Below are 25998 nucleotides of genomic sequence, written 5' to 3'. Positions count from 1 at the left end.
CGTCAACATACAGCAAGAGATCTGACCCCACTGCGTACAAAATGGGAATCTGACTTAGGCTGCGAATGCACAGACTCTGAATGGAACACCGTATTTCAAAGCCCTACATTCATACACCGAAATGCCAGGTTCAAAATAATTCAATACTACAGACTACATCTAGCATATCTCAAATCCAGAGAAAATGTATCATTATTTTAAGAGACTACACACAATGTCCTAGGTGTCTCTACCATGATGCCGACATTATACACGTTATGGGCATGTCCTAAATTACAGCAATATTGGGAAGAGGTGATATCTCACTTATATAAGTTGGTTAATAAATTCATTGTTCTCTTGCATGTTATCAGATGTCGACAGGGTACAAGTTACCAGTTTAGAGTATATAAAGCGTAATACGGAATTTATATGTACTGGAATATGTTCCAATTAGAATTATAAGCATATCTGTAATGAAGGGATCGCTATCGCCCCTATTTTATAATGTAATGAACAATTGTGCTATACACATGAATGTAGACGATTGTTGTATGCTACAACTAGCTAAAACTAATAAACAGATCAAACAAAAAAAACAGCTTAGGCAGCAGAACTTGAGTTTAGCATTGAAACGTTGCAGAATTTCCAAAAGGGAGAGGATATTTATGCTTGGTTTGCACTTATGAGGCAGCACTGCTTATGAATAAGGTACCTGAGAACCATTGGGGGGCGGGCCTGTGGGAACACTTTGATGCCAATGGGAGGAACATCCTGACACCTTTGGAGAAGGCGGGTGCTCTGACATACCCAAGTATGAAAGAGGCTTTATGCCTAAGGTATGGGCTAACACCTGAGCAGTACAGGGAAAAGTTTAGATCTTTCAAGAAGCTTGAATCCAATAAATGGGTTGAATGCTGGAATCTTTATTGCAGACCACTGGATGGTTGGGTAAAGGGCTGCAAGGTAACTGATTACCAGGGTTTGTACTACTTGATTGGTTGGGAGCATTAGAGTCATCTTTGTATTCCAGAGCTGCACCAGCATCTGATGGATAGTAAGCTGACTGACCCCAGGAAGGTTGCTCAGGAGGCAAACCAGTGGACGAGTATCAGGGTCCACAAGGAGTATGTAGGAAACCCAGCCAAGGGTGGGCAGGGTCCCCAGCAGAAGAGTGGGGGGAACAAGGGTAAACAAAAGGAGTTATCTAAAGGGACCCAAAATAGTTCCCAGGGTAAAGATTCTCAGCCCTCCAGTGGTAAGAAGCCATGGCCCCCCCTTGAGGAAGGCCAGACAACCGGGGTCCCCACAAGTGTTATGCATGTGGTCAGGAAGGTCACATGCACAATGATCCCAAGTGCCCCAAGGCACCACCAGCACTTACTGGTGTACCGTCACCGCGGTTAGTTGGTGTAGTGCTGAATAAGGAGTTGGTTCCTCATGAGGGTGGGGAGCCAGCTGTGATGATCCTTATCTCCTTAGGAGATAGAGAGATGGCCCAGGACACCTGCCTGCCGGATAACACTAAAAAGTACCTGCACTGGGGGACCATCAATGGGAGGAAGGTGGGAGCTCTGAGAAACACAGGAGCAAGTTTGACATCTGTCAGGTCTCAATGGGTGTCTGAGAAGAAGGTCATCCGCAATGTATTTCACCCTGTAGTTGCTGCAGACAACTCTGAGTGCCTGTGTAAGGTGGCACAGGGTCGCTTTGAGTGGGAGAGGGTGTGGGGGGGGGGGGGGTGTCAGGTCCTTTGAAGGTAATTTTGAGTCCATCCATGCCTGTTGACTGTCTGTTTGGCAATGACCTGGAGAGTTCCCCTTGGAAGGAGGTAGAAAGCCGGGCTCATTTGAGATGCTGGGTCTGCCTGGGTTGGCATGTGGGACCACTCGGTCAATGGCCACCAGTAAGTGTAATCAAGAGGACATGGAGCTTGAAACAGTGCCCAGGTGTCTGCCAAAAAGAGGAGGGGTAGGGGGCATGGGAAACCACAGTCCAGGAGGAGGCAGACCTTGAGGGGGATGCTCTGAAACCTACAGGGGAACAAGTGGAAAGAAATAGGAGACCTGCCTGAGCTGGCCCATTGGCAGCAGGAAGGGTGTCCCACCAGGGAGGAGTTCTGCAAGATGTAGATGGACTTAGATATCACAGGGGCACATCCTCTCCCGCAGGTATGCCCACACATGTGTATAGTGCATCCTGACTTAGGGCTATAAGGCCTGTTGTAGGGGTGACTTACCTATACCGCATGCATCGTTTTGCAGGCATGGCACACAGGGGTGTGCACCATGTCGACTCTCCGTTTTTCTCTGCACCGAGACATGCACGCTGCAATGGCAGTTGACATGAGATTGGTGAGGGGTCCCTCAGGGTAGCACAATTCACGCTGCTGCTGCCCTTAGGAACCCACTTTATTTCCAAAGCCCTAGGTACTAGGGGTACTACTTACCAGGGACTTACATGGAGCCTAAAGTGGTGCCAATTGTGGAACTATGGTACAGTTTTAGGGAAAGAACACTGGTGCTTGGGACCTGGTTAGCAGGAACCCAGCACACTTTCGGTCAAAGTTCTATCAGATACCAGTCAAAATGCGGTGGTGGTGGTGGAGGGAGGGTACTGCAACAAAAAACAAGTTTCCGATTTGCACACGTATTTGTTGTCCATCCCTAGATAGGGTAAGTATCACACACACCAAGTACAGGAGCGGTCATTCTAAAACGGTGTAGATCCAGTTATAATTTCCCCCAGTGTACAGAAGAGAATTTGTTTCCTGGATAGGTCCACCTTGCTTGGCACTCCCAAGATGAGGAACTGCAGGATGACAGGCATCTGGACTCTCCGGATGGAGGTGAGCTCTGAGATCACGTCCTGCCTATACGTCTGAATCATGGGGAATTCCCAAATTATGTTCATGTGGCAATTTTCAATTCAAATATTGCAAGTGATTGGTTTGTATTTTATGTCATTTTATGGGCTTGAAACAATAGTCTTTCCGCAAAACATGTGTATACTATAGCTGTTAACATACCAGTATACTTTGTTGATTAGCTGTTGATTTCTATATCATTGATTTCTTGGCGGACCTGACGGAAGCGTTACAATCCTGTAACCATCATACCCCGGAATTAGGGGCTAAACCTATATCATGCTTCCTATATGCCAATGACGTAGTATTGATGAGCTGCACTCGGGTGGGGCTCCAACAACTCCTCGACACAATGAGGATCTATTTGCAAACCAACGGCCTGCAGATCAATCACGGCAAAACGAAAAACATGTGTTACAACGTCAAGAAAACACAAACACAGGCTTGGTTCAAGGGTAAAGAGTAGTTGAAAAATGCAGTTGAATACAAATACCTCGGAGTAATTATTGATAATAAAGGGAACGGTCTTGTGCAGAAGGAGGCAATTATAAAGAAAGGTTTGGTTTTAGCTGCATCTTTTAAAAACTTGAAGAAAAGATAGCTGGACCAGTTTTGACCCCACTAGTGGAAGTTGTAAGAGCAAAACTCCTACCAACAATCTCATATGGAAGTGAGGCCTTAAGAGGGGAGGATGCAATCACGCTGGCTAATGCCGTCTCCCAAGCCTATAGAATTAAATTCTCCTTGCAAAGTTACACCTCCCCGGCTCAGATAAGGCTAGAATTCTAACTGGTCAAGAAATCACTAGCCAGGAGCTGCTCATACATTATATGTTGGAATATAATCAGGAAAGCTGAAATGAATACATTGAATCGCATGTTGTGGGACCAACTACAGCATCATCATATATCACGGGGTAGAGAGTATCTGCAAGAGTCACTAGCTCTTACAGGTCTTGACCAGATTTGGGAAATGCCAATTGACCTACAGGCCTTTAAGCGTTTGGTAAAGAAGTCTCTTAAAATTCAATCAGCTACAGAGGATAAAGCCACACTAGCACAAAGGTCACATGGGTGGATGACAATAAACAATTACAAGTCTATCGCACCACAAGATTACTTTGCCACCGGTTATCCCGTTTTTATTAAGCAGCAGTTTTTAAGACACCAGCTGGGGTTACTACTAGCCAAAAACATATGGCCCCTTGGCTACGCAGTAATCTACCTGTCACTTGTCGCCTCTGTGGGAGTTGCAAGGAGGACATGGTGCATTTGGTTTGCTCCTGCAATACTGTAACGCCAGAAAGGAAACAACTGTTAACGAAGGCTTTTAACCAAAGAGGAATACGAACAAGGAGACAGGCTATCTTAGCCTGCTTTGACCCAGGTGATTCACAGTTAAATTGACGTTTGTCAAATTTCTGCTAAAAGTGGAGCAAAGACTAAAGAACACGTAAATTGTTCAGTACATTTGATATAAGAAGTAATTCAACGGTCATATCATCCTTTAGGAGCAATATAGAGTTCCCCATAATACTATTAGGGGCTGACCTATTGACTTTTAGCGAATCCCCGTAAAGACCATTGATGAACTGGAATACTCCCTTTGAGTGTTCTTTTAGCCTCAAAACTGCAACCTCCGCTTGCCTCCTACTATTAGAAATATTTCATATTGACGATAAAGATTTTTCATTTGAATTTAACTGTGTCTCAGCATGAATTTTATGTTTTATCATGAATATGTATAAGTTACTATCGAATGGTTATACTAACTTCTAGGCCAGCAGGGGCGAATTGGTCGTTTATTGGCAGACATACAAATTAAAATGTTTCTGTGCAATAGCATCCCTAATTTTAATGTTGAGACTATTTGTGTTCCTTTTATCTGTCATTTTTGGAAAAAAATTAATCGGAAGATGTTATCAATGATTTTTAACTTACCATGTAAATATGTATTATTTTGTATATTTATTGCAATGGTTTTAAGTACCCACGCAATTTTCTAAATAAACTAAACTAAACTATATCAAGATTTCAAATGATGAGCTTTCATGGTTACTAACAATAAAAAGTGAACAAAAACTATGAATAAGATTGATTGACCTATTGATTTAAGGAGAAACCTGCCAAAATGTTTCTGTGTAATAATTTTCGAAGGGTGTCCTACGGAATCCTAGCAGAGTCAAGGAGAGCTTTGGTTCTCAAGAGGCTTTAATGTAGAATCTGGGCAGGAAGAAGCGTGGTAGGAGGGTGTCTAGGAAACTGTACTCCCTGGGAAACTTAAATAGTCTTGATTCAACAAATTCACCAAATTCAAGCTAGCAGTAAAGAGTTGAACAGTCAACTCACCAGATTTCAGCATCAGTAGAAAGGTCGGAGCTACATCAAACCCAGCAGATGTCAAGCACATAGCAATCTCAATCCAAGGCACAGCCTCAGAGCCCAAGCCACCTCACTCCGCCAAGTAGAAAGGAACATCGGCCTGGAGGACCCAAGCTGCAATGGATGGAAATTAGAGATCACGAGCAGACAGAGTCGTCCCGGTTACAGTCTTGGTTCCAAAGGCGAAGTACGATGCGGTCTGCATGACTCGGTCAGAATGTCCGGACGATTGAAGAGGACGCATATTTGTATCTAAATCGAATCCCGCAACGAATCTAGGGTCCCAACCACAGGTAAGCCCTTAAGTACCCTAAGAAAAGTGTTGGGATGATTCAGGGGTCACTCCCAGGGGAGGGGGTCAGACAGTGGGGAGGATACTCCCATGTCCTTTGTCCAGTTTCACACCAGAGCGGGAGCCAACGGCTCCCTGAGTTGGTTTGAACTGGAGTATCAATGAGGGCACCAAATGTGCCCTTCAAGCAGACTGAGTGGTGCTGGCAAGCACCGCCACCCTGGCCCAATACACTAAACCCTGTCTGGGAGGTGGTCACACCTCCCTGTGACAGGATACATATTGTTCTGCCTTCCCTTGCTCGAGCTTTGCACAGCAGCAGGAGGGCAGAATCATGTCTCAGGTCGGCAGCAGCCCTAGCTTGCTGTCCGGTTCTGGAAGACTGGTACCGGGAGCACAGAGGGCCCCCCAAAGGCGATTTACATTGCATGGAATCATACCTCCCACACTGTTTATAGTGTGGGGGGTATGATTCAAACATGTTTGATACCAAACATGACAGGGTTCGTTACAGCCAGTTTAGTGATGGACATCGCGTAATGAAGCATAGCCACTCTATATTTCATAATGGCTGATGCACTGACAACCCAGAAGAATGGACTCTGAAGATTGTAGGGGTGTCCCGCTCATGCAGGGACACCCTCATACTTAGAACTGAGCACCATGTCTTAAAGATTGAAAGGTCTGCCTTAGGGGTGACTTATAGGTTTCAAGTGTAGTGAACTTATATTTGTTGTACGTGCTGTTAGCACCAGCTTACACAGACTGCAATGGCAGGCCTATAGTCACAATTTGAGTGGTCTCCCATGGGTGGCATAATACATGCTTCAGCCCATGGGGGACCCCTGGTGTACTTATGCCCTGGGTACCTAAGTAACATATACTAGGGACTTATAGGAGTACACCAGTAGCCAGTCCAGAGTGTACCTAAGTACTTGCCATAGCCAATTTAGGGAAGAAAAGCGATACAGCAAACAAACGATGGACGGAATGCTGACAATGCAAACATTCTCCCCCAGTCAAAAGATCTGGGTTAAATCCATCGTTTTTTTGCCCACTACGCCACCCCAGTTTGGACCCAGCCATAAGCAAATAATATTGACCCTGTGTCCCATGGGAACAGTCCAGACCGAACTGCCAGGCCAGATCCTCCCTGGACCGGAAACAAGCATCCTGGGACTGATTTCAGGGTATGTTACCCTTCTTCAGCCAGGCTAGCTTGAATCCAGTGGCGCAGTGAGCAAGGGACCCACGTCTGGGCATACCCATCTCACTTAGGGCGAAAAGTGTTACAGCAAACAAATGGTGGACGGAATGCTGACAACGCAAACATTCTCCCCCAGTCAAAAGATCTGGATTAAATCCATTGTTCTTTTGCCCACTACACCACCACAGTTTGGACCCAGCCATATGCAAATCAGTCTTCACCCTGTGCCCCATGGGAACAGTCCAGACTGAACTGCCAGGTCAGGTTCTCCCTGGACCGGAAACAAGCATCCTGGGACCGGTTTAAGGGTATGCCACCCTTCTTCAGCCAGGCTAGCTTAAATCCAGTGGCGCAGTGAGCAAGGGATCCACGTCTGGGCCCAGGATGCTTGTGCCTTAATGCAGGGAATGGTTTGTCAGTGAGAGATCTATGCTTCTGAGATGTGTAGACAGCATTGCAATCTGGTGTTAGGATAATGTTTTAGTGGAGCAGAAGCTGCCTGCCTCTGAAGCTTGCAGATATAACATGTCATGTCCTCCTTGAAGCCTGGGTGGAGCATTTTAAAGGTCTTTACAATCACGAAAGCCAAAGCACTCCTCTCTTATCTGATGGGGCAGGAGATGGGGTAGCTTTGGAAATCCCTTTCACCTTAGGTGAGATAAAGGCAGGAATTGAGGGACTGACCCGTAATAAGGCCCCAGGCCCGGATGGGATCCCCCCGGATCTCCTGATTTCTCAGGTAGATTTGTGGGCGCCCATCCTGGCAAGAGTAATTAATACAGCAGTAGAGGTAGGCATGCCTCCTTCATGGTCCACTGCGATAATTGTCCCAATATTTAAAAAGGGCAATCAAGATAACCCACAATGCTACAGACCCATTTCCCTCATAGATGTCTCAGTGAAAGTCATGGGGAGAGCAATACTAAACCGCCTAATGGAATGGGCGGATGAGCATGACATCATCTCGGACATCCAGTACGGCTTTAGGCCGGGCCGCTCAACAACTGACCAATGCCTTAATCTTTATCTCCTGGCTGCCAAGTACACCGTCGCTAGTAAAGAGACGTTGTACCTGGCATTCATGGACTTGACAGCGGCTTTTGACCGGGTTAATCGCACCAAATTGTGGGCGCTATTGGGGGATATGGGTGTGGATCCAGGATTGGTTAACATCCTATGTACTTTACATCAGTACACTTCAGCCCGGGTCCGGTACAAAGAGGAGGGTGATACCACGGATCCTTTTCCCTGTTCTAGGGGTGTCAGACAGGGCTGCATTCTGGCACCTTTCCTATTTACATTATATATCAATGGCTTAGAAGAGGCCCTGGGGGTATTAGGGGCGGACGCCCCGAGGATAGGTAACAGAGAAATACCGGTCCTGCTTTATGCGGACGACGCAGTGCTTTTGTCACGCACCGCGCGGGGCCTTCATCATTTGATTGATGGTTTTGTTACCTTCATGGAGAACCTGGAGCTGTCCGCTAACCTCTCCAAATCTTACATTATGGAGATGGAAAAGAGGCCAGGCAGGAAATGTATCTTTAGGATTGGCTCCCACCCCCTAGAAAAAGTGCAGGCATTTTCTTATTTGGGAATTGTGCTTGACACCCGTAATAGGTTCAATAAATTGTTAGATGAGAAATGCAATTCCCTTACCAGCTCTTCTGGGGCAATCATGAAATTCGCACACAGGCTGGGACGATGGGCTCCAGAACAAATCGTGAATTTGTATAGGGCCATTAGCAAGGCAAACATTTTATATGGCAGTGAGGTATGGGGATTCATTGACCCCAAAAGGATACAGGCTGAAGAAAATAAGTTCCTGCGTAGGTTACTTAGAGTCCCACAGAGTATCCCATCCTACTCAATTCACGAAGAGCTAGGTCTCTCTTACATCAGAGACGAGATTCAACTAAAGCCTCTATCTCCAAGCTACTTTAAGCAGGCAGATCCTAACGGATTACATCAACAGGGAGCATGGGCATAACATTCCCTGGTTGAAATTTGTAAAGGAAACTCTCTCTGGTCTGGGTTTTGCTAATTATTATAATAACCCAAACTTGCTGGCAGAACGGGACAAGGAGTTTATTAAGTTGGCATTCAAAAAGCAGAGGGCATCTTCCAGGGAAGATATTGAAATGGTTGAACCAACCGTGAGAGCATATCTGCTTGCCAAATCTAGTCCAGAACTGGAACCATACTTGGCGTATATTTACAACGCCCAAGACAGATTCCTGATGACTAGATTCAGGATGAACCTATTGCATCACACACTGGGGAGCCCATCTGGGTTTTTATCATCGATTGAGTTGAGGGGCCCTTGCGGCTGCGACTATAAGTCTCCGCAGGATACGCTTCATTTTGTTTTATTGCGCCCCTTTTATGCTCATCCCAGGATGTTGTTTTTAAAGAATATTTTAAAGTCCTTAAGGTTCAAACAATTTCTCACCTTAGAATTACCCCCAGGCATCAGACTGGATCCGGCTATTTTTTTCCTCAGCAGTACCTCTGAGCGTCGATAGGTGGCGTCAGGTCATTCGTTGTTGGCATCTTGGTCCTGGAATAACACCTCAGTATCTACTTAGACGCCACCCTCGCGCGCTGATGTCAGTTCTTTACACGACATTCCAAGCCAGAAACGCAGAGCCAAGGAAGACACTGACCACTGGTGCACAAAAACTAGGGCCCTGAAAAGAAGGTCCTTACTCTAGAAGTCAGTTCGAAGAACGGGGATGATGGGTGGGGCGGTGAGGAATCCATAACTAATCTATGTCTCTTACAGATATATATTGTTACCAAAGGTGAGTAACTTGTTCATCTGAAAGAGACAATTAGTTATGGAATCCTCACCTTAGAATAGATACCCCAGCAATACCAACCCCGGTGGTGGGTCTGCAAACCAAGTTTACACCAGAAAGTCCTGGAGAACTGAGCGGCAGAAAAAGCCGTCTCTCCGGACTTGGCTGTCCAGGCAGTAGTGTTTGGTAGACATGTGCAGTAAAGCCAACGTAGCTGCCTGGCAGATGTCAAGAAGCAGTAGGTGCTGCCGTCGCCCTGGTGTAATGGGCACGCAACCTCACTGGAGGTTCCTATTTCGCTAAGGAATAGCAGATTTTGATGATCGGGAGATGGTTCGTTTTTGCACGGCCCGACCTTTCTTGGCGCCCACATAATCGACAAAGAACTGGTCATCCACCCGGAATTATTTTGTGCAATCCAGACAGAACGAAAGCGCACATTTTGGATCCAGACTGTGAAGCCTCTCTTCCTCTTTAGAAGGATGCGGAGGCGGAAAGAAGGTGGGCAAAGTGAAGGTCTGTCCTATATGGAAAGAGGTAACCACTTTGGGAAGGAAAGAAGGCCTAGTGCGGAGGATAACTTTGTCCAGATGAACAGGCAGGAAAGGAGGCTTAGAAGAAAGGGCTTGTAGCTCACTCACCCTGCAAGCAGAGGTGATAGCAACCAGAAAGGCAGTTTTAAGGGTCAAGAGTCTGAAAGGACAGTTATGTAGTGGTTTGAAAGGAGCACACGTAAGATAAGTAAGACCCAAGTTCAAGTCCCACTGGGGCATCACAAAAGGAGTTGGAGGAAACAAGTGAGTAATACTCTTAAGGAAATAATTAACAATAGGGAACTTGAAAAGAGAAGTTGGTCAAGCAGCCGAAGAAAGACCGAAATGGCCGAAAGATAGCCTTTGATAGTGCCCAGAGTAGAGACCTGCTGGGCCAAAAGAAGAATGAAGAGGAGAACCTCTGAAAGGGGGGCAGAAAGGGGATCCACAGCCTTTGCTGTGCACCATGCCACAAACTTGTTCCTGGCTGCCAAGATAACATTACAGACTTTGGGAGGAAAGTCGAAAGCTGTCATCTGTCGCCGTTGAATCTCCAGGTAAGGAGGCGGATGCTGGACAGGTTCAGGTGGAGGACCGTCCCCTGCTGCTGCGACAAAAGATACTCCAGAAGAGGCAGTCTGATCGGAGGATCGATAGCCATGTGTAATAGCTCGGGATACCAGACTCTTCATGCCTAATCTGGGGCCACATGAATGACTTGGGCTCGTTTGTGCTTGATCTTCAGCACTCTGGGCAGAAGTGGTATAGGCGGAAAGGCGTATAGAAGACCGCAACTCCACTCATGATGAAAAGTGTCGCCTAGCGAGTGCCGCCCTAGAAATTCAAATGCGCCGAACTTCTGACATTGCACGTTCTCTTCGGTGGTGAATAGATCTAACCAAGGCTCTCCCCACTGCTGTCAAAGACCTTTCACCACCTCCGAGTGAAGACGCCATTCGTGATCCATCATGCACCGGCAGCTGAGTTTGTCCGCCCTGGTGTTCAGAGAACCTGCCAGGTGTTGAACCATCAGGGATATGCCCTGATGTTCCAGCCACGTCCAAAGGTGGAAAACCTCTTGACATAGGGTCCATGACCCCACCTCACCCTGTTTGTTGCAGTACCACATGGCGATGGTGTTGTCGGTGATCACCTGCACCACTCTTCTCCGGACAGATGGAAGGAATCGCCCGAAGCTGCAGAAGGTTGATATGTAGCCCGGACTCTGCTGGAGACCAGAGGCCTCTGATATGCGCCTCTCCCATGTGGCCACCCCACCCCAGCAGTGATGCACCTGTCACCACTGTGAAGTTTGGTTGGGGAAGGGAGAGGGATCTGCCGTTGACCCAATCCCGGTTCGTTAGCCACAGCTGCAATTGGTGTGCAGTTACCTCTGAGATCTAAACGCAATCAGAAAGATTCCCCTGATGCTGTTCCCACTGGAACTTCAGGTCCCACTGCAGAGCCCACATGTGCCACCAGGCATAGTTCACCAGCAGGATGCAGGAGTTCATGAGGCCCAGTAGCCTCAGGGTCATTCTGACCGAAACGCGGGATAGAGGCTGAAGATCGGAATCATAGCCCAAATATCCCAGACTCGCTGCTCGGAAGGATAAGCCCAAAGCTGCGCTGTGTACAGAACTGCTCCGATGAAAAGGAGCTTCTGAGAGGGAATCAGGTGTGACTTCAGCACATTGATGGTGAACCTCAGCGAATGCAGGAGGTCGGCCGTAGTCTTTTGGAGGGAGAAGACAGCCTGGGGCGAATCCGCCTTCAACAGCCAGTCATCGAGATTGGGGAAGACTGGAATCCCTGATCTGCGCAGATGAGCTGCGACCATGGCCATCACTTTTGAAGGGAAGCATGGTAAACTGAAAGTGCTCGTGGCCTACCGTGAACCGCAGGTAACGCCAATGGGCTGGCAGGACGGGGATGTAAAAATAAGCGCCCTGCAAGTCCAACGCTACCATTCAGTCTCCATGGGTCGAGAGCAGACAGGACCTGAGCCAGGGACAACATTTTGAACTTCTCCTTCCGGAGGAAGCGATTGACGTTCTGGGGATCCAAGATAGGATGCAGGCCCTTGTCTTTCTTGGGAACCAGAAAATAGTGGGAATAACAACCACAACTTACTTCTGGGGCAGGAACGCGCTCGATGCCTCCCTTGGCCAAGAGAGACATAACTTCCTGTTGGAGAAGGGCCAAGTGATCCTCCGACAAGCGATGGGTCTGAGGTGGCATGGATGGAGGGGTAGTCTCAAAGGGGAGGGAGTAGCCCCTTCGGACTATCTGCAAAACCCACCTGTGCGGCGTGATGTTGAGCCAGTGGGGGAGGTGATGGTGAATCCTGTTGCCCACTGGCGAAAGGTTGCCCTGAAAGGTCAGACTAGGAGGGCTTGGAGGCTGCTGCAGAGGGGTCACTGGTGGACTGGCTCTCCCGCTGGCCCCCAGACCCATGATGGTGGGTTCCACGTCCCCGGCCGCGCAGAGGGTGGACAGCTTGCATTGGCCTGTGGCTCTGGGCGGGACTTGGTGGGGCATCCCTTCTGTAGCCAGGAAAGGGGCGAAAGGCAGACTGTGCTGGGAGGTGGGCGCTCAAACGCGTTGCCCGCCTTGTCGGCAAACAATTGACAGCCATCAGAGGGCATGTCCAAGAGCATAGCTTGGACATCACCCGAAAAGCCAGTAGACTTAACCATGCGTAGCGTCTAAGGGCTACCGACGTGGAAATTGTCCTGTCTAGTGAGTCGGCGTGTCCAGCCCACATCGGATGGTGATCTTCGCTGCGTCTCTCCCTTTGGCAACTGCATGGGAGAGCACGACACGGGCCACCTCCGGGCACTGTGGCAGCACCTGCGAATCCGGGTCTCACACCGAGTGGGAGTAACGGCCCAAAAGACATGCTGTGTTCACCGACCGCAGTCCCAAGCTGGAGGAAGAAAGCATCTTCTTCCCAATGTGGTACAGCTTCTTGGATTCCCTATCAGGTAGTGCGTTAGGCAATGCGCCCTTGCAAGTCAAGGCTTGGACTACCAAGCTCTCAGAGGTGGGATGGTGAGACAGGAAAATGGGGTCGCCCAGTGCCGGGCGGTGGCGTGGGGCAATCATCCTATCCACAGGAGCCCCTGTGTTGAGCTTGGACCAAGTGCCCAAAAGGATGTCCGTAAGGGCGTCATTGAATGGCAGCAGGGGCTCCAAAGATGCTGCTGCCGGCTGAAGCACCTCGGTTTGGAGGTTAGTCATGATCGCCACTGTAGGAAGCTTGAGGTTTAAGACCTCGGTCGCCCTACGCAACACCACTGCGTAAGATGCACCCTCCTCCGTAGCCATGGTAGGGGGAGAAAGCATGCCAAGGTCTGGGGATGTGTCCAGACCACTGGCGTCACCCAACTCCTCTCTCCAGTCCGGTTCCTCTAACTGGTCTGCAAGAGGGTCCACAGACCCCTCCCAGTCCTCCTCACCCTCTCCTGGTAGCCACTCAGGGCGGTAGGAAATATCAGGGGAGAACAGGGATACAAAAGAACTGGTTGGCGCCAGTCCCAACGTCGGACGATGTCGGTCCGGCTCCATGTCCTCACCGAGGTGGAGACCGGGGCCGTCGCCGGATGGAAATACAGCTGGCGTTGGAGGTGGCGGGGGTGTCGTCACTGGATTTGGTGCTGGAGGAGCTGTCACGAGGTCGACCGGCACCAGTCCGGATCCTGCCCTGGATCCTTGGAGCCACCGGCATCGAAGGCCTAGAGCCCCCAACCAAGTCCGCGGGACTGCCGGGCCTCGAGAAGCTTTCGGGACCGCTCCCACAAAGACTTTGGGTTCATGGCCCGGCAGTCGGAGCACGACTTCGGGTCATGGTCGCGCTCCAAACACCAAAGGCACACGAGGTGCTGGTCCGTGACCGACATCAAATTGCAACAGGAGTTGCAAGCCTTGAAGCTGGTTCGATGTGACATCCCTCCGTGCACCAGGAGTTGAAAGACTCAAAAAGATGTTGACAAAAGTCCCAAAAAATGAGTCAAAAAGTGACTCAAGGTACCACTCTCTCCGGATCTGCCCTGGCTGGCGCGGAAAAAGAGAGAACTGACGTCAGCGCACGAAGGCGGCATCTAAGTAGATAGCACGATGTCATTCCAGCGACCACAACGCCAACGACGAACGCGGAGTCGACCGACGCCACCTATCGACACGCAGAGGTACTGCTCAGGAAACAATTCTCCGGATCCAGTCTGACGCCTGGGGGTAATTCTAAGGTGAGGAATCCATAACTGATTGTCTCTTTCAGATAATCATTTTACCACAAAAAAAGTTGTTCCCACTCTCAAAAGTAGCCTTGCAGCTAAATTATGAATTGGAAGTGCATAAAAGAGGCCTTGTTCTCTTTTTTTCGATGGTCACAATGGAATCCCTCAAAACTTTGCCACAACCGTCCCTGATTAGATACCAAGAGCTTGCAAAGGGGAAGCTGTTCCAGTGGGACATCCTTCCATTTGGAAATTGTCACTGCTGTCATTGGGGGAGTAGACCATGGTCCTTGGGACGGCTGGATTCTACCGCTGATGTTATTCCTGGCAGGAATTATTATAATTTTTTTAAAACAGCAGTTGTCTCCTTAAGTAACACAGGCTTTGTTTCAATTTGTAATAAACGTATCTTACAGAGACTTCTAGCAGCAGATTCCTTGCCTTTGAATATCCCAAGGATTCAGACTGGATTCAGAAGATTTCCGAGCAGGACCTATGATGGCGTTGTTCGGCTCCACGTTGGCGGTGTTGGTGTTGTCTGTGCCGGAAGTGAAGTGTGCAGTACCTACATAGGTGCCATTTTTCCTTTCCGTGCCAGATAGCGTTCATCTGGACTGAGCTACCCCTCAGGTTTTTCTTCAACTTTTTGTCAACTTTTGTGAGATTTCATCTCCAGGTGTGAGTATATCACCCAAGAGACCAGCTGGTTTCAAACAATGTGGGGCCAGTTGTTGGCAAATGTCGGTGACAGACTCCCACTTGGTGTGTTTGTGTTACCTGGAGCCGGGACACAGTATTTGAGGACTGCCACACCATACACTTGAAGGTGCTGAGGGAACGATCCCTCAAGCTCTTTGCTACTTAACGTTGATCAACTCATCGACGTTCAAGGTGCTGTTCATGTGGGAGGTCCTTGGACAGTTCACTGAGCCCCTCCCAACACTCTTTGACTTATCCGCGTCCCTTGAAGTCATCTGATAAGACAAGGGAGTGTCGGCAGTCCAGGTTCTGCAAGTCAGCTGAGCCTGACCCTGGGTCCGCTCCACGCTTCTCCTATCTTCCCAGAGTCGGAGCAATCCCCGCCCAGCATAGGGAATTTGTTTGAGGCCATGCGCCTCATCTACGGGTGACTCAGCCCCTCTGGAATGCCGTCAGGTCCCATGGCGCAGGAGGGGCCCTAACAGGACCATGCCAGCAGGTTTGCCCTCTGTGCCAGTTGGGCCCCAAGGATCCTTCACTGGATCCTTCACTGGATCTAGAGAGGAGCCGCCGGTGAGACTGAGACATTCTTCGGCGCCTGCTACAATGCTGACGCTTCAGGCACCCATAGGCGGCACCATCCCCATCGCCATTCCTGACTCCAACACGGAGCTGGATGTGTGTCGACCGACCCCACTCCCATTGCTGACAGAGGACATTTTTCCAGCAGTGGAGCCAGTGCCTTATTTGATGGATACAATGGTTCTGTTGGGTGAAAAAAGGCCTCTCTACGCAAATAGCACAAGTCATGCATTATTCAAAGTTTGCAATTAGTCAAAGGCAACACACAAAACAAACTTTAGGGTATTCTGAGATTTTTATATAAATTGCGTCATTCATATACATACCCACTGCTGTCAATCTATACAGACGAGCCAGGACTTATGCCTGCCGCCCGTGATTCAACATCCGGCATTTAACTTCTGACAAAGGTAAGCAGCGATTGCCGCTCGAGCCCCTTTCAGCTTAACAATTATTTTAATAAGCTAGATGGCTTCCATTCTAAAATCGTATCCTACTTTCCAACAGACAGATCACATGAAGCGCCTGAAATAGTGACTGCCAGCCTCCTCTCAATTTACAATCAACAAAGGTGAGCAGTGTTTGCCGCTTGAGCCACTTTACTCCAAATAACTAGACGGCTCCCTTCTAATCCTATCCCAATTATCCACAGACACGTTACCAGAAGTGATTAATAACTGGAACGCTCCGCATAATGCCTCCATCCTGAGATTTACATCAGATGTCCCGATTTTACTGTTATAAAAAGGGTTTAGGTGTAAGCCTTAGGTGAGTGTTATACCACCATACATTCTGTGAGTCATTGTTTTTTGACAACACACCTGATTAAGTCATCTTACTACTTACAGGCCATCACCCCCGGCCCCTGTCCTGATGAAGACCCGCACTGACTTTATAGTAGTGCAGTACCTGGGTTGAAACGTCGACACTATCCCCCGGACCAGTAACTAGAGCCTGCGGAAAAACAAATTGACTCAGTTCGCAGATCTATTATAAATATTTGTTTTCTGGCCATCAGAAATTTTTCCAACCTTTTCAACCACTTTGTACATATCACGCACCTTATCACTGAGCACCACTTGTCACCTTGTCACAAATTGTTATCACTTTGTACCTTGACTGCTTTTTAAATGCTTTTGGGTATGTATATGAATGACGCAATTTATATAAAAATCTCAGAATACCCTAAAGTTTGTTTTGTGTGTTGCCTATGACTAATTGCAAACTTTGAATAACGCATGACCTGTGCTATTTGTGTAGAGAGGCCTTTTTTCACCCAACAGAACCATTGTTTCTTTGATATAATATTGCCCAGGTTCTGAGGGATACTGGGTTACCCCATTGTTCGCCAAGCTCTTATTTGATGGATAGGCCTGGTCAGAGAAACATTCGGGAGGGGTCTATAGACCCTTATGGAGAAGACCCAGTTGAGTAGGACAAATGGTATGAGGAACTGGGTAAGGCCAGTGGGTTGGACAGCTCACCTGACACTGGCCTGGTTTCCCCTCCTACTGTGGCTACGGAGGTGGGAGAATATTTTGCAATGGTGGTGAGCATGGTGACTGAGGTCCTGGACCTTAACCTACCCTCAAGATTAATGTCTTGACAGAGGTCCTTCAGCCGGGAGTCACCCCCTCAAAAACCGTTCTCCCCTTCAATTAAGCTTTTATGGACCTCCTACTTGGGGCCTGATCCAAGGCCCTCACAGGGTCTCCTGTGAATAAGAGGATTGCCCGCTGCATTTACCCTGCTCCTGGGGATCCCAGTTTCCTTACCTAGCACCCCACCCCAGAGAGCTTGGCGGTCCAAGCTTCCTCATCTCACATTCACCCTAGCGTGTACCCTACCACCCCACTGGGTAGGGAATCCAAGAGGCTGAACACCTTTAGTAAGAGAATGTTCTCTTCCACCAGCCTGGCACTGCGGTTGGTGAACATCTTGTGCATATTGGATCGTTGTCCCCATACACTATGGGATTCTGTTGGGCAAGTGCTGCCTATAGTCCTGAAGGAGGCCTGGGTCATACTCTCTCAGGCTGTTGCCGATGGGAGAGATGCGGCAAAGTTTTGCATCAGATGTGGACTTGACACAACTAACTTGCTGGGTAGAGAGATTACATCATCGGTCGTACGTCTTGCGGCGTCACACCTGGCTGAGAACATCTGGCTTTCCTGGGGATGTCCAGGCTTCCCTCAAGGACATGCCCTTTGATGGCTGTCGCCTCTTTGGAGACAAGGCAGATTCCGGTATGGAGTGTTTCAAGGACGCCAGTGCTACCACTAGGTCCTTGGGTTTGTCTATGGCCCTCCTCAACTCCAATCTGCCTTCTGCCCTCTTCTTGGATATGGAAAGGGTCCTCAACCACGCTCATACCCTCCCAGCCACCACGGCCAGCAGGCTTCCCAGCCTTTTCAGGGCTGAGCGTGCTGGTTCAATAGACCATATGGGACAGGCAGCTAGCAGTCAGATCAGGCCACTACCCCCCCAGCAGCCGCTCCCTCCATACCTCTTTAGCCTGTCCTCAGATCATCATGGGCACACAGGGGAGGCAGGATATGCCATCAACTTCCCCCAATTATGGCCAATAACATAAGTAGTTCAGACAGTCAAAGGGGCTACTCTCTCCACTTTGTGACATCCCCTCCACCCATGCTACCCACTTATGATCAGCTGACAGAAAACCATCTCTCCTTGCTCTGTCAAGAAGTGCAGGCTCTCTTGGCCAAAGGAGCCTGCATCAGAAGTAGGGTGTGGTTGTTATTCCTGCTACTTTATGGTGCCAAAGAAGGACGGAGGACTATGTCCTTTCTTGGATCTGTCTCTTCTCAACCTCTTCTTGAAGAAGGAGAAATTCAAAATTCCCACACTCGCCCAAGTTTTGTCTTCCCTAGATCCGGGAGACTGGATGGTAGCATTGGACTTGCAAGACACATATTTCCACATCCCCGTACCACCAGCTCACTGACACCAACTTCTATTCATGGTGGGCCACAGGCACTTTCAGATTACTGTGCTACCTTTCAGCCACAGCAACAGGGCAGGGTTCTGCACCCGAACCTGCGCACCCTCCATCTACATGTGTGGAGATGAGTGGCAACCGTTGACAGCTTTTGACCTTCCTCCAGAAGTCAGTGATGTTATTCTGGCAGCCAGGCATCCCTCCACCAAGTTGGTATACGCCTGCCGTTGGGAGAAATTTGTGTCATGGTGTGTTCCCCACAAGGTTGACCCCCCTATCTGCGCCTCTCCCAAATGTTCTCTTACTTGGGTTGTCTTTGGCCCAGCAGGGCTCTGCTTTGGGCACAGTTAAGGGTTACCTGTATACCATCTTGCCATTCTTGCAGTTGCCAGATCAACCTTCTCTCTTTAAGCTACCTGTTGTGGCTAGGTTTCTTGAAGGCCTGCAACATATGTTCCCACATATGCCTTTCATCAAGCCTCAGTGGGACTTCAACTAGGTCCTCACCGGTCTCATGTGTGCACCATTTGAACCTGTGCTCAATTGCCCTCTTAGGCTATTGACCATCATAATTGCCGTTTTACTGCCCATAATATCATCCAGGAGGGTCAGCAAACTGCAATCACTTTCTGTGCACCCTCCTTATACCACCTTATACCCAGATAAGCAAGTTTTCCGGATGCATGCCTCCTTTCTTCCAAAGGCTGCAACTCCATTCCATTTAGGCTAGAGCATCAACCTGCCTACTGTATTTGCTCCACCTCATCCCTCCAAAGAAGAGGAGAGACTCTACCACCAGGACCTAAAAAAGGGCTGTCATTCTACCTTGACCGCACAAGAGAGTTGCTGGTGGACAATCACCTCTCCGTGGGCTATGTGGGAGCAAAAAAAGGGAAAGCTGTACAGCAGAGAACCATCTCACAAAGGATTGTCCTGTCCATTTAGATCTTCTACCTACTGGCCAAGAAACAGCCCCCTGAAGGCTTGTGGGCTCACTCTACCAGAGTCAAGGCTGCGACCACTACGTTAGCGTGTGGTGTTCTTCTCCTGGACATCTGTCAGTAGCGACATGGGTATCACTGCATAGGTTCATGAAACATTACTGCCTGGACAGTCAGTTCAGGTTACTTCCTTTCCTTTTAATAATAATGAGGGGGGAGGTTTTGTAGGCTCCTCTGAGCATGCACTTTATGATGCAACTCTTAAGCATATCAGAAATTGTCAGGCAGGTCACAAAACGTTGGTGCACAATTTGAAATCACTATTTGTAACCTGTCCAATGATGATGCATCAGGCCCTAGATGAGGCATATAAACAGATGGGGTAGATTGTGGATTCATATGGAAGCAGGTGTCCGCTGGTTGACAACACAACTCAAAACTACATAGAATGCTCACCAATCTATCCTTATCCCTTGGCTGGAGATTTAGCGCCCGGATAATGTAGACCCGCACAAGGCATTCTTGTGGATAGTTTGGCGGAAATTCCTGGAACTGGCGTGGAGGAAGTGGCTCATCTGGATCCTCAGAGAGAGGATAGATCCGGAATGATCCCTGAAAAGTAAACAGTGTCTCAGTGCTGTGCCATATGAACCTGATCTAACATTCAACAGAAATACCAATTACTAATTGTGTGAAAGTAGGACAACTTCAACTCACAGAATGGGGGAGAGGTAAACTGCTGGTTAATACAGTACTGCTGATAAATTGAATCTCCGGGATAAATTTAAAGTCAATAAAGCACATTAAATATATACACTGCTCAGGCTATATCAGTGGCCTATCTAAAGTAGCACCAACTCATGACATTCATGAATGTCCCCTGCATAATCAACAGGGATGTACTCCTGCCATGAGTACTTTGCTACATGTGAAACTGGTATCTCGACTTTTTATTTGGTCCTTGTGTCACACTAATCTAGCATGTGCACAGAAGAATAGGCGTACCACAGGTAATGCGAATTCAAGAACCTGTCATATGCATTGTAGGGGCACACCAAGTGTCCATGTCCTGGTGCATCAGATAAATTAGCAGTGGCAGTATAACAGGTGTTCTGAATCAGTAGTATGACTAGATCGTCTTCTCTGTGTCAAGGACAGACAAGCTACTGCCTCCTCTTGTGTCAAGTTCTGCTGTTATGTGAAACCCAGAACATTGTGTTAACATTCAATGTCCTTGTCAAGTGCATGTACTTTGTGAGGAACACATGTATGGTAGTACGACTCTGTGTGATGGGACAGTTTGAGGACTATGACAAGTGGGATCTATTTTGCATGACCCTAATTAACCATAACGGGGACGGGCATGCTTACTCATCCTCAGACAGTGGCAATTTACTGCCTGCATTGCTATGGCTGAAGGGGGGAAATTCGGGCACTGAAGTGAGAAGGACTGAGACTTGGCTACCTTTAGAAATCTATTGACGACCTGGTTAGCAAAGGGATTCAGATTAGTTCTTCCTCAGCACTAGCATTTGGTAGATGATAGGGGTGAAGGATGGGGCTTCAGTTTGTGTTGTTGAAGTTGAGGACATTTCTAGGCAAAGCATTCCAGGTTGTCCATGATTACTACTTCAAAGAGGATGATGACAGCCAGATGCAGAGATCGCACATCCATTGTGCCCTTGTTTTGAAAACTCCTGCTTGGAACCAGCCCCATTGCTCTCTGCTAGAAGAGCCATCACCTTGCACAAAGATTGCCTGAGGAACAGCCAGAAAATGACAATGGTAAGAGAACAGTTCTGAAACCATGGTAGTGGATCCCCATCCCCTGTAAAATATGTTTTAAAGTGGGGCTTTGTTCCAGGTCCAAGTTCTTCATGACCAAGAAAGGGAGTTCACCGCAGAGAACTTGAAGGACAGTTTCCACAGTTACAGCTGAGATATGATTTAAAAATATGAATCTGAGAGAGAACTGTATCCATTAGCATGCCGGTCTAGAGAGCCCATCAATGATGACGGACAGACTGCTTACCATAGAGGATCCCAGCTCATACATTCCTGGCAGCAGATCACTCCTCTTCAGAACACCCAATGTATGGACTACCTAGATAGAATCAATGGTGTAAACATCTTCCTCAAATCACTGCATTCCAGGCACAGAATACTTTGAATGCCCCAACCCTTTGATTATTCAGAAAAGATAACTTTATTGCAAAGAACCCTCAACTTGGAAGGACAGATTACTAGTCTAAAGAGCAATTCCAAACTATTGTCTTTGTTGTGACAGATTGCTGGTTGTACACTGTACTTTCAAATAGACTGACACAGACATATTGCTGGTTAGTAAGGAACTCTCAACTGCACAAAATGCTGATCTAGAGTGCACAACATCCCACTGGCTCCAAAGTCAGCTTTGATCTGGAAGCAATACCTGAATACTTCAACTCTAGATGCAAACCCAATTGTCCCAAAAGTACCCATTAACAGTTGACACCAACATCACATTTCTGTGAAGCACCCACAACTCATCTGAGGACAGATCCAACCCATGCTCTGTTGAGCATATTTGAGTCATGTTCAGGGAGGCCACAGAGCTACTAAGCCACAACCATGGGGGTTGGAGCCATTAGACTCTTGAGGCCTTCGCTTCTAAGCTCTACAAACTGGGCTAAGCATACCCATCTGCACATGACTCTCAGGGCAGCAAGGGAGAGCAGTCAAAGGATTCTCCAGGAGGTAGTCCATGGGTAGAGACTCAAAACTCAACAGTCAATAAACAGACACATTAATTCACTGCACAGCCCAGTCTTAATAAAAAGAAAATTATTTTAAAGTTACAGCAATGCATGATACTACACACATTAATAATGGGCATTCAGTACCGGGCTCAATGGTTTCTTCTACATGTCCTACCACCTCAAGAGTGCTATTCCTTGTTCCTGTGGGGGCCCCAATGTCTGTGGTGTCTAGTGGGACCTTTGCGAAGTGAACACACTGCAGTTGGCACGACTGTCCAGTTTGAGACAGAGGCCTCTGCAGGAGCTGCGCAGGACTGTGGAACGTGGCCACAATCCTCACTCTGGCTGCTTGATTAAACAGCACAGCGGGCCTGGTTAGTAGTCCTTGTTTTTAGCTGTTCTTAGCAACGATGGTCTTCAGAGCGTATGCCACACTTCAGGAAACAGAAACATAAGTCCCTCTGGTTACACTGGGAAGGTGCTGAACAGCACACTGGTGGTCTGGTTTGCTGTTTAGTTCATGAAGTTTGCCAGTTATTCGGTACAGGGAGTGTTTCACACACCGGGAACATAGCTATGCTTCAGCTCCTGAACAGTCTCTCCTATTGCAGAGTCAGGCACTCTTCTTTTCCTCTTTGAGCAAGCAGGCAGGTTCTAAGTGCTAGGCAGACCCACGGTTTAGCTAGCAAGTTGTGCAGGTAAAGCTCCCGTACCTCTGGGAGACTGACTCGCAAGCAGACACTAGCCCTGATCTCCCATCAGCTCTTGGAGTACTCAGAGAAGCACTTCCTTCATTGGTCAGTGAAGCAGTTTGGATCTGGAAGAAAGTGGAATGGTTTGAATTCTGTCTTTATTATTATTTTCCAGACAGCCAATGTGGATCCTCGGTATAAGGTCCTGGAACTAGTTTAGGGAAGTTCCCTTTCAAGTACCGTTTCCGGGTTGTAGTGAATACACACCCTTTGTGCAAGGCGATGGCTTACAGCAGTTAATGATAATGCCGGCTCGATACAGGAGAGAAGGTACACTTGACAAGAAAATGGGTGCTACAAAAATCGCGGGAGAGGAAGAATGGCCTAGATACCCAATGGGTAACATTAGCTGTGGGGGTAACTAAGTGAAATGTAGTGAGGAAATGGGGAGCGTATAATTGGCAACAATAAAAGAATGGAAACCTGACTTAGACTGGCGCTGACAGGCAGAACAGACAATATATAAGAGCAGGGGGTGCCCTAAAAAAATGGGGAAAGATATGGAGTGCCTGGCCGATCTACAGAGGCCTATAAGGGAATGTGGGAGAATGACAGTGTAGGCATTGTAAAGTTAACTGTGTTAATGTGTTTGTAATAAGACATACTGTAATGCAATGTAACTATCTCCTGACAATAATACTGGCTGAGCAGATGTGAATAAAAAGAATTTTTTTTAAATGATAATGCCGGCTCCAAACAAGAGTATCCCAAAAATGGACACAATGAAGTGTGAACTCTCTGTACCTGGCTATCAACCTTCCAGAAGCAGCAAACAGGTACAAACAAAAGGGTCAAACTTTGACAACAAACATCTTCATATTTAACACTATCTCCAAACTCCCTTCCTATCCTCTTCTACCATATTATTCACTAACACTGCTCAAGAAGGACTAATCAGCAATCCCCTGCTAGGAGGTCCTCAGAGAATTTTCAAGGGCAGCCCTCTCTCCACTCTTGCTCACTTCAGTGTCTATGTCTTCAACTTCTCAATCCATGAATGCAGGCAATACACTTCCACTGTCTGGAGAGGCCATATCCCATGCACCATCTTATTCCTTGCTAAACCATGGCTGTTAAACCTGGCACCATTGGTGTGGGTCTCCCTTCCATTTATTTGCTGTTGCCTCCTGTATTTTTGCTATGTGTTTTGCTGGTCTAGATACTTTGGACACTGTGCCACTGTTATTCAGTGCCACAGTGCAGTGATCTCTAGTGTAAATTGTTGTAATGGATTAGTGACTCCATGACTGGCTATTTGATTTACTTGTCAGACCCTAGTACAGTGCACCATGTGTGCCCAGGGCCTGTAAATCAAATGCTGCTGGTGGGCTTGCAGCACGGGTTGTGCCACCCACAGAAGCAGCTTGTAAAATGGGACTCAGGCCTGCCATTGCAGAGCCTGTGTGCAGCCTGGGGCTGCCATGTCGACTTGACAAGTGCACCCACTTGCCAGTACCTGAACCTTCCCTTTTCTACATATTAGTCACCCCTAAGGTAGGCCCAAGGGCAGGGTGCATTGTATGTAAAAGGTAGGACATGCCCTGGTGTGTGTGGCATGTCCTGATAGTGAATTAAAGCCAATTTCGTTTTTCACTATTGCAAGGCTACCTGTTCCCATAGGCCAGAATGGGCAGTTTGATTATAACATCTTATAATCCTAACTGACTCAGGGAACTAGGTAGAAATTCGAGTTTAGTATGCCTGAACTCAGAATGATAAAATACATATTTTAGAGAAGTTGGTTTTAACATTCTGTGTTTGAAAATACCACTTTTAGAATGTAGGTATTTTCTTGCCTAACCATCCAAGCCTGCCTCTGCTAGGTTGTGTATTCCATGTCTGGTTTGTGAGTGACAGGGGCTGGGGTGGCTCCAGGAGACAGGGTGAGTCAGCACAAGGCTGAATAGGCCTATCTGCATGAGGAGTGGTGGGAGGAGTAGCATCTGGGCCTAAATAGGGCTGTGCGTGCCTTCCACAATGCTGGCTCCACCTCCTGTGGTGTGTCTGATGACCCTGGCCCACACTGACAAAGGAAGAAGTTGTGCACTAGCTGAATGCACCCAGAACTGGTTTGGACTAGGTACAGACACTCTCTGCCTTCAGAGACAAAGGATTTTGGTGTATAAGAGGGGGGACCCAGACCCCAGAACTTTAGATCACTTCTGGGAACCAAGGAAGCTGAAGGAGGAGACTGCCCCTGTGCTGTGCTGTTGGGGTTAGCCTGCAGTGGTCACTTTATTGCCAAGGAAAGGAGAAAAGGAACTTTGTGTGTACTTTTTCAATCTTGAAGAAGAATCTCCAAGGGCTTGAACTGTGCTTGCCTCCTGCCTGAAGTCCCAGGGATACAAGGCTTCACCACCAGCTTCCCTGAATTCCCTTGCTGTGGAATTCTGCCTGCAGAGAGGTGCCTACTGTTGTTTGTGCCCTCTGAGAAGACTGGGAGTCGCTGGGAGCTGGAAGCGCGACGCAACGAGAAGAAGAGTGCCGCCGCTGCAACTGTTTGCTGTCGCATCATCGACGAAGTGCGTCGCATCACCGGAGAACCATGTCACCGCCGCAGAGGTCGCCGTTGCATCACCGGAGAAGCGTATCCCAGGGCCTGTCATGCTTAGAAGTTACAGAGTTCGCCGCACGGCCGTTGGGCATATACGCATCGCATCCAACGTTGTCGCATCGCGACGCCATTTTCTCGCATCGCACCGGATCCTCACATCGCATTGAGGCCCCATCTTGTCGCATCACGCCGGATCACAGTAAGAAACCGATGCATCACCTCTTCTCCGGTAAGGAACCGACGCATCAACGCCCCCTGCGCTGCAGTAAGGAACCGACGCATCACCTCCCCCAAAGCAAGGAAACGACGCATCACCTTCCCTGCGACCCTTTTGTATGTATTGCGTGACGCATCCAAGATACTATGAGAGTGAAGTGTCGCATTTACCATCTACATTGAACTGAGCTATTTCTACCATTTTAAAGTCTATTTTTGATTACAGTATTGTGGATTTTTGTCGTTTGGTCTTGTGTTAA

General features: G+C 48.0%; 1 protein-coding gene across 1 annotated transcript in view; it reads right to left on the bottom strand.

Moving 5' to 3' along the window:
- Positions 1-25998, bottom strand: part of LOC146784224 (myoferlin-like) — a 3625175-nt gene that overhangs the window by 917428 nt on the left and 2681749 nt on the right. The window contains exon 19 of the mRNA XM_085634512.1: positions 19935-20090. Within this exon, the coding sequence (XP_085490638.1) occupies positions 19935-20090 (156 nt within the window). The remainder of the gene's footprint in view (positions 1-19934; positions 20091-25998) is intronic.

This window comes from Triturus cristatus, chromosome 11 (assembly GCF_964204655.1).
Source record: "Triturus cristatus chromosome 11, aTriCri1.1, whole genome shotgun sequence".
NCBI lineage: Eukaryota > Metazoa > Chordata > Amphibia > Caudata > Salamandridae > Triturus > Triturus cristatus.
The sequence above is the reverse complement of the archived record's forward strand: the minus strand, read 5'-3'. Positions and strand labels throughout refer to the sequence as shown.